Here is a 9040-nt window from a genome sequence, read left to right on the forward strand (position 1 = left end):
TGCCCCACCGGCACAATGGTTGAGTGCCCCATGCAGGCAGTCTGTCTGGGAAGGGTGACATCAGGGCAGGCAGCCAGGGTGCCCCACATTTCACAGAGGAAGCAGAATGGGAATGAGGCTCAGGGACACCTGTCGGGGTCTGACGAAAGGGGGTCAAGACAGGGGGATAGGAACTCACAAATATCATCAAGAATAAAATGCAACATCTAAGGACAGGCTCTGCATTAGGCTCTGGGCACTGCGCCGAGAGCCTTATGCTGATTTACTCATCCCTCCCAAGTACGAATTTTAAGTCTGTTTTACAGATGAGTAAGCTGAGGCTCAGGAAGGTTACTTCCCCATAGATCAGCTGCACCAAGAGGAGGAGTTAGGTTCTTGGGAGGTCTGAAGTATCATGCACTCTCCCACAAGGCCGGGAATGCACCTGGTGTGTGGCTGAAACAGCGGATTAACTCGGGGGAAGAGGAGAGAGTAGATTGGAAATTGAGGCAAGATGTAGGAGCATTTTTTGAGCAAAGGAGTGAGGGCCCGAGGAGGCTTTGTTGGGGGCTCCCAGGTCAGGGGAGGGACATGAAAGAGGGAGGAAGTTCTGGTCCCCACTACATGAGAATATGGGCGCCTGGGGGGCTCAGTCCGTTGAGGGACTGACTCTTAATTTTGGCTCAGGTCATGATCTCGAGGCTGTGGGGCCAAACCCCGCCTTGTGACCCGTGCTCAGCGAGGGTCTGCTTGTCCCTCCCCCACTCCCACGCGCTCTCTCTCAAATAAATAAATAATAAAAAGAAAAATGAGATTAGGACTCACTCTCATGCTGACCTCTGAACAAAATCCCTGGCCAGGTTACTTTTCATGTCATTTCAAAAAATCCTAATAAGACAATCGGGCTCATTCCTTCCCTCTTTTCTAAAGACAAATCTTGCATTAGGGGCTTTGAAGAAAACCTGTATGATTTTTTGATAGAAGCTTTGAGATGTGATGGGTTAAATCCTACTCAGCTTGTGGCTCCTTAAAGTGAAAATGTCATGTTCCTGAGTCATGCTGAGTCATTCATTCAGGGCTGGTGAGGTCAATTAGACACCATATGGGTAGACAGATGACATCCCCCACCTCTTTCAGGAGGGACAGAGGAGAAATAGATTCCAATTGACTTTTGTTCCAAAAGACTGGACAGGACTGGCCAAAGAGGCGGAGTGTGCAAGGAATCAGCGCAGAAGATTGCAGTGAGCTCTTGGATAGCGGGGCTGTGGCCAAGCGATGAAGCACCAAAAACACCTCCCAGAAAACCAATTCCATGGAGTGATCCGAGGAAAGAGGAGTGCCACAGTTTGTGAAAAACTCTAGGTTGAACAGTTGAATTTCTTTACTGCAGGCCTTTTCAGAGCCTTTAAAACTTTCAGATGCGTTAGGAACACCCAAGAGGGGATGTAGTATGCAGGGTTCCCAAATCCATTTGTTTACAGAAATCCCCCCACTCACCCAGTCACACAATCTCTCTTCTTCCTTGGAGATTCCTTATGACCAGTACCTCACACCTCACCTTCCATTGATTATTTTATTTATCATCCCTCAAAGCAACCCTTTGAAGTACCAGTTATAATTTGTAGGTTCTGGAAAAGGAACAGAACTGAATCCCGTCCTGCAGATTTTTCTCTAGTTCCTCCACAATGGGCCTGAAGTGTGCTTCCAAGATTACTGAAGAGCTCACCTTTTCTATTTAAATGGAAACTAAGATTACCAGTCATTTTCTTAAATGACCCCACCCTCTCAGCTCCCCGCATGAATCAATCAATGAACCAGTTCAAGAGAGGATAAAGTGCAGCTATTTTATATACTTTTCCAACCCAGTGCTCAGTTATAATCAGATTAGAGAGTGCATCGGTCGCCCGCCTCTCCTCGCCCCTGAGCAGGCCCCCGGGCATTCCCCCCCCCTCCACCGGCTCTCAGCAGCCCTGCGGCCCGGGCCCGCGGGGGGCTTCGCGCGCCCTCGAGTCCAGGAAACTGCCGGCCAGCGCGCCCGCGTGCTCTCTCCTGGACGCCCTGGAGATCTTCTGGAACTCCTCGACGGTGGCGTCTTTCTCCCAGGAGATCTGCTCCTTTTTCCTGATGGCCTCCTTGATGCCCTCGATGTGGCATTTCTCCTCCTTCTCGGCTTTCAGCTTCAGGATGTGATGGTTCTGCTCCCGCAGGACGCTGAGCTCGTGGATGTGCGGCACCTTGTCCCTGACGTTCCTCTGGACGCTGCTCCGGGCCTGCTGTCCCCTCTGCTCCGCCAGCTGGGCCAGCAGCCGCCTGTGCCGGCGTGCCTGCTCCTGGGCGGCCTCCGCGCGCCGCCGCACCTGCGGCCCCTGCTCCCCCTGCTCCCCCTGCTTCTGCGCCCTGTCCCTCAGCTCTCGCGGGCGCTCCTTCATCAGGCCTTGCGCGGGCTCATGGGGCCGCTGGGAGCTCTGCTCCAGGGACAGCTTCCTCAGGAGCTCCTCAGCCTTGGCCTGGCAGTCCAGCAGGACCTTCCGGGCCTGGTAGTTGACGAGGGAGCTGAGGTTGGCCTCCTGGGCCTCTTCCTGGGGCTCCATAGCGTGCAGGCTCTTCCGCTGAGAGGCCTCCGGCAGCTGCCCCCGCAGGCCCTGCACCATCCTCTCCGGCTCCTGCAGGAGCAGCTCGCGGCTCTGCCTCTGGGGCGCGGGCGCGGGCGCCGGCTCAGCCACGGCCCGGGCTCCCTCCGGGTTCTCCAGCAGCGCCCTGCGCGCGCGCTCCGACCGGGGAGCGTTCCTGGCTAGGCCGTCCCGCCGCCGCACGCGCTGCTCCTTCTGCCGCCACTGTTCCTGGCTCTCCTGCAGAAGCAGCTTGCGCTCCCTCTCCAGGGTCATCTGCACCTTCTGGTCCGAGCGCTTCAGCTCCTCCCAGGCTACGGCCGCCTGCTGCTGGAGCTCCCGCATTCTCTGGGCTTTCTTGAGCCGGGTCAGCACTAGGGCCACGATCTTCTGGTCCCTGGAGGACATGACCACCTCCTCCAGCTTGCATTTGAGGATCTGGGTGTGCGGGCTCTGAATCTCTCTGCTGGAGACTGAGGGCTGGGAGAGCGGGCTGGCTAACGACTCCAGCAGATCACTGCCGTCCCTCTTGTGGGCGCACACGCACGCCGACTGCGCCCTGAACTCTTGAGACCGCACGGAAGACTTCTCCGAGACAGCGGAGGACTGGGACCAGTGACCTGGACCCCTGCACAGCGGTACCGCCCACTGGTCTCCGCTCTGCGTCCTCTCCACCCCGAAGGTCCCGCTCAGGGGGGTGTACGCTCCCTCCCGGTAAAGCGGGGACGAGTCTCCCTGGGCCGGAGGGCATAGCTGAGGCCCTCCGGGCTGTAGTTGGGGCTGCCGCCGCCAGGCGGGGCTGTGCGCGCCGCTTCCGGGCTGAGGCTTGGGCCGGGGCTCGCCCCAGGCGTCCTCCAGGTGCCGGCCGCGGGGCCGGGGCCTCCTGGCGCCGTCCGGGGGCCTCGCTGCCACGTCGGTCAGGCTTTGGCTTTCCCTTGGCGAGTCGGAGCACCTGCGCCGGCAAGGCCGCGAGGTGGGCGCGCAGCGCGGGTAGGGCCAGGGCGCCACGGCCTCGTTCCCCTCGCCTCGGGTCGCGGCCCCCGAGCCCCGGTACGGCTCCGTCCTGGCCCCGGGCCCACGCAGCCGCGCTGCGGACGCACGCTTCCCCCCCGGGTCCAGCACCGAGCGCGGGGAGAAGCGGCCCAAGCCCTCCATGCTCGCGTCTGGCGTGTGAGCGAGGGTCCCGTCTCCGCGGTGCTGCGGCCCCCCTCCCGCCCTCCGACCCCCGCCCCCCGACCCCAGGGTCCGTGCCTGTGACGTTCTGGCCACTTCACAATGCTCCTTGGCCACTGGCCTCCCTGCAGCTGCGGCCAGGGGGAGGGGACTGCAGGGGTCAGGGGGCCCCCAAGCCGGGGGTGCATTAGGAGCCCCCAGTATTTCAGGCAGGGACTGAACTCGCATTTGTACACCTTCAAGTAGCAGGATTTTTTTTTTTTTTTAAGATTTTATTTATTTGACAGAGAGAGACACAGCGAGAGAGGGAACACCAGCAGGGGGAGTGGGAGAGGGAGAAGCAGGCTTCCCGCGGAGCAGGGAGCCCGATGCGGGGCTCGATCCCAGGACCCTGGGATCATGACCCGAGCCGAAGGCAGACGCTTAACGACTGAGCCACCCAGGCGCCCCAAGTAGCAGGATTTTTAAAAGAACTCGCGTGAAGGCATCACTCCAGAATGGAACGCGGGGGATGGTCGAGGTGCCCCCGGGAGGGAGGGGGTGCCTGCGTGCGCCTCCACAGTGTATGTAAAGTGAGCGGCTGCCGAAGCACATTCGTCCGCTTCCCCACTCTTTTGCCGGTGAAGTTAGCAAGCCCGATAATGTTTTACTTTTTTTTCTTTTTTAACTTTAGAACAGGAAAAAGACTGGTCTATTTTTTCTCTAGTGTAGCAATTACTGCTTTTGTCACAATATGAATGTTGTGTGCACACTTCTGAAATAGCATCAGCGAATTACCGCCTGAACCCACATCCATCGCTTTTAGTACTTTTTCTCCAGTTTTGGGAGATTATTTTTCCTTGTTGAGGCTCCCTGGGCTCCGGGAAAAAGGACTGGATCTGATTCTGGAAAGGTGAGTCTGAGTGTCCTCCACCACTCTCCACCTGTGTGGTGTGTGGTCTAGGACGTTCTGGAAAAGGGGCATGGAGGAGGGCAGCTGTCCTGAGGGTCAGATAAAGTTAGCCCCAACGGCTTAGCACTTCAGTGCATCAGTAAATGTTAGGTTGATGTCCTGCTAGGCCTCAGTTAAGAATTTTAAGACTTAAATGAATATATGGGTTTACAGAATTTTCTGCAGATTTCCCAGCTTAAGAAAAGAAAGGAATTAGGGTAATTCTGAAGCAGGCTCTGTCATGTTTATCCTGTGCTGTGGGTCTTGGCTGTGTCCCTTTGTCTGGGCTATGACGACAGAGAAGGAGTTCTGGGCAATATTCTCCAAACATGGTCACTCCTGAAAGAGGAGAATGGAGCAGGACCCACCCTGTGAGTCACCGGCATCTCGTCCGAGCTTCGCACCAATGCGGCCAGGCAGGCCCGGTAGGAACTGATAACATGTCCTTAAGAAAAATCTAAGACCTAGCCGGGTTCACGGAGGTCCCCAAAGTTCACTTGGTCCCTGGGCAAGGTTTTCCACGATGCCATGTTGCCTCTCAGGACACGCGCTTGAGGTTGGGGCATGTGCTGTGCCCCCCCCGCCCCCCCATAGATGGAGGCCCTAACACCCCGTGTGTTGGTACTTGGGGGTGGGCCTTTGTGAGGTAATCAGGGTCAGAGGCGGAGGGTGGGGCCCCACAATGGCATCGGTGTCCGCACAGGAAGAGGAGTATGTGGGGCCATGGCGGCCGGGAGGCGGGCGTCTCGGGCCCTCCTGGGAACGGGATGGACTGGCACTTTGATGTTGGCCTTCCCGGCCTCCAGAACAGGGACAAGCAATGACTGTTTAAGCCCCAACCTGTGGTGTTTCGGTGTAGGAACCCGGTATCGCAGCCTGAGCTGCGTGAGATGGAGTGCTTTTAGGAACGTGATGACTGAGTGTCGGCCCGAGGGCCGTGGTGGCCGTGCCCTTGTGGCCACATGGCCGAGCCCTGTCCGGCAGCCACTCCTGCCTGGGTGGGGCCCATCAGCACATCCCAAGTGGAGGAGAAGCAGCTGCTCTACCCGAGATTTCTGTTGGTGCTACTCACATCATCGTCAGAAAAATGATTTTGTGATGGCAGTTTTTACCAAGAGGTGACTTTAAAAAAAATCAAATTCAATTTGAAACGGAATAATTTAAGTTACAATCTATTTGGGCATGAACTGAGTCGTACTGATACCCAAGGGTCCTATCTCTCTGTTAAAGCTTTGGAAAGTACGTTGGAAATTTCCCTGCCTGGAAATCTGGCTGTGGCCAATACCAGCTGCTTCCTATCACCGCAAAGCAGCGTTGTGGGGGACACAACACAGGTATCCAAGAGCCAGGAGCCCTGCCCTAGCCTGCACTGCGACCCACAGAGTCCCCTCAGCTCGACGCTTCACCCTCGACTTCTGGCTGCTTCATCCCTGCAGGAGAGCATCCGTGGGTTTCTTTCAGCTCCAAATGTCACTGGAAAACAGGAGTTCCATCCAGGAAACACTATGCTTCTTTCTGTAAAGCAAAAATGAGTTAATCCATTAGAAACGCTTACTGCGGTGCCTGGCGTGTGCTTGCTCTCTTATAAATATTAGCCACTCACTAGAATTATCGTTATCATTATGCCAAGAGCAGTAAGACTGTAGCAGTGTAGGGCTGAATGGGGAGACCCAAGTTCGGAGCAGAGCCAGGCCAAGAACCAAGGACTCAAATTCCCAGCTGAGGGCTTTGGCCTCTTGCATCCCCTTGGATGTTCTCAGACTTCCTGGTGGAGCCGAGGATGGCTCGCTCACCTGTTGCTGGTTGAATAAAGGGCACAGTCTTAACTTCATCGTGACATGGGGTTAGAAGATCATCTGGGGCCGTCGTGCACCACGTTGCCTGAAGAAACACATCCAGGGCACAGATGTGACAAGTGGCTAAATAGTGACCTTAACGGGATCCCTAAAGGAGGGAGGCCCAGTTCAGAAGGCGAGTTCGTCTGGGTTGTTGGTCGGGAGGCACGAAAGCTGGGGGCAGCCAGGATCCCACCGGATGGGGACGGACGGGAGTTCACAGTGGGCCGAAGCCACAGGAACGTCACGTGTGTTCTGTTCCGGGGGGAGAGGGGGCTATGTGCAGGCGATAACACCAGGAGTGTGGCTGTACCCGGCTTCCACGGGGACCTTCTATGCTTTCCACCCTGCTCTAGGATCGCGGCAGCGGCCGTGGGCCCCAGGCCAGGTGGGCAGCTTTGGCAGCCCAGAAGCATCTGTCCCTGCCCCTCTGCCCCCAGAGCAGCTCATGCTTTACCTGTTTTATATCCTGGGGCTCTCGTTAACACCTCATTGAAGAGAATTGGGGTTCTGCTTATAGAAAGGGCTGGAAATCCACTGTGTAGACAACAGGGAGGCGTCCATAAGTGTCTTGAAACCGAAAGAAGTGGTCCGAGTGGGTCTATATTTTACAGCTCACCCTGGCAGCAGTGTGGACGCAAACTGGGGAGAAGGCGGGGATTGGAGAGGGGCCAGCAAGGAAGTCGGTTCAGTATTCCAGGTGAGCAAGAAGAAAGGTGAACCTGGACCCGGGCCAGGGAATGGGAGGGGCAGGGTCAGAGGTTGAGGGACTGGGATGGAGGGTGGATTCCTCCCAGAGAAACCTGGGCAGGAGTGAGCAGGAGTGACCAGCTCCGTGGAGGTGACCTTGGGAGCAGCAGTCTTGGAGATGAGGTGCAGGTGAGCCCCATAACATGAGCTTGGAGCACAGCATGGGGTGGGGACAGGCATTGGATGAAGCCCTGGGGAGATGATGGGCTCCTCCCCAGGCCGATGAAAGAGATGTTTTGGGAATGCTAAGCTGCCAAGCATTCCCTTGATACTGCAAACAATCAACCTTGTTTTTATTTGGCAGAAAAATCCTCAAAGCATTTCACTGGAGGCCCCAGAACTTGGGCCTTCTGCCAAATAAAGATCTGGGCCTCTTTTTTTTCATTTGTTGGAGTTTTGGAAAATATGGCAAATGCGCTCAGACCACACGATTCAGATTAATCTCTGAAATGGGAGTGTGCTCTGGGCCCTTCCTGGGAAGCTGGCTCTGGCCCCTTCAAGTTCCGTCTCAGCAAAGCTCCTGGTTCTCAGAGCTAGTTTGTGGGTGGTTCCAACTGTCAAGTGTTCTAGAATGCACACTGCAGTCCAAAAACCGACCGTGAAAGAGTATGTGCAATATCTCAACACTTTTTTATATTGGTTACTTGCGATGCTATTTTGAACACAAAATGGACTAAAGAAAATATATTATCAAAGTTAATTTCACACGTTGCTTGTTTTAATGCGTCTACTAGTAAATTTAAAACTGCCCCTCTATGCAATATATATATTGTGGTGTATTTCTATTAGATTGCTTTGAGATCATCTTTTCTAAGAAGATGATATTTGGGTCAAAGGTGTTTTTCTCGATGGCTGGAGGGTCGGGTAAATTACGAATTTTCCAAATGAAGCTTTGGAGTAGTTTCACAGAAACTCAGTCTTTCCTTGCGTCACCCAGGAAAACAAATGCCCCAAAGTAACAGTGTCTGCAAACCCCGCACAGAGCCGCTCTCTGTCCAACGCCAGATGTGGACGCGCTAAGAATGCCAGACCCACAAAACGGTAAAGAAAGAAATCTCGTGTGAACATCCAGGGCAGTACACGGACACCTTAGGCTCATGCCGTACGGAAATGAAAATTGTAGCCTGTAAACTTGTTTCTTTAAAAAAGGAAAATCGTGGGATAGGAGCCTGGCACTATGAAAGTCAGGTTTCCATGGAGACCAGCATTTCCCCACGATGCAAACATTCCACGTGTGAGCTTCGGTGCATAAGGAGGACAGCGCAGGCGGAGCGCGTGCGGGAGCATCCCTGTGAGCGCAGACCGTGCGGACCCAGAGCAGGAGCCGCAGCTGGGGCTGGCCTCCCCGGGCAGAGACCGAGCGCAGACGGGGCGCAGATGGGGCGCAGATCGCGCGCAGACCGCGCGCAGACCGGGAGCAGACGGGGCGCAGACGGGGCGCAGACCGGGCGCAGACGGGGCGTAGACCGGGGGCAGACCGGGCGCCCTGAGCTGGCGGAGGGAGGACCCCAGTGGCACCGCAGAATCGAGTGTGGACAAGGGGCCAGGAGAGGATTTTAGACATTCGCAGTTGAGCGGCATCTTAGGATTTTTTTTTTTTTTAAGGTTTTATTTGTCAGAGAGAGAGAGAGAGCATGAGCAGGGGGAATGGGAGAGGGAGAAGCAGACCCCCCTCTAAGCAGGGAGCCCGAGGCGGGGCTCGATCCCAGGACCTTAGCTGAAGATGCTTAACAACTGAGCCGCCCAGGCGTCCCGGCATCTTA

General features: G+C 55.8%; 1 protein-coding gene across 1 annotated transcript; it reads right to left on the reverse strand.

Annotated features, from left to right (window-relative positions):
- Positions 1-1940: 1940 nt before the first annotated feature.
- On the reverse strand, positions 1941-3743 carry CCDC185 (coiled-coil domain containing 185). Its single transcript, XM_028111779.2, has one exon. The coding sequence runs from the start codon at positions 3741-3743 to the stop codon at positions 1941-1943; it is 1803 nt and encodes a 600-aa protein (XP_027967580.2).
- Positions 3744-9040: the final 5297 nt, after the last annotated feature.

The sequence above is a fragment of the Eumetopias jubatus genome, unplaced genomic scaffold (genome assembly GCF_037043125.1).
Source record: "Eumetopias jubatus isolate StellerSeaLion01/CBP00866 unplaced genomic scaffold, mEumJub1_p1.0 scaffold_12, whole genome shotgun sequence".
Taxonomy (NCBI): Eukaryota; Metazoa; Chordata; class Mammalia; order Carnivora; family Otariidae; genus Eumetopias; species Eumetopias jubatus.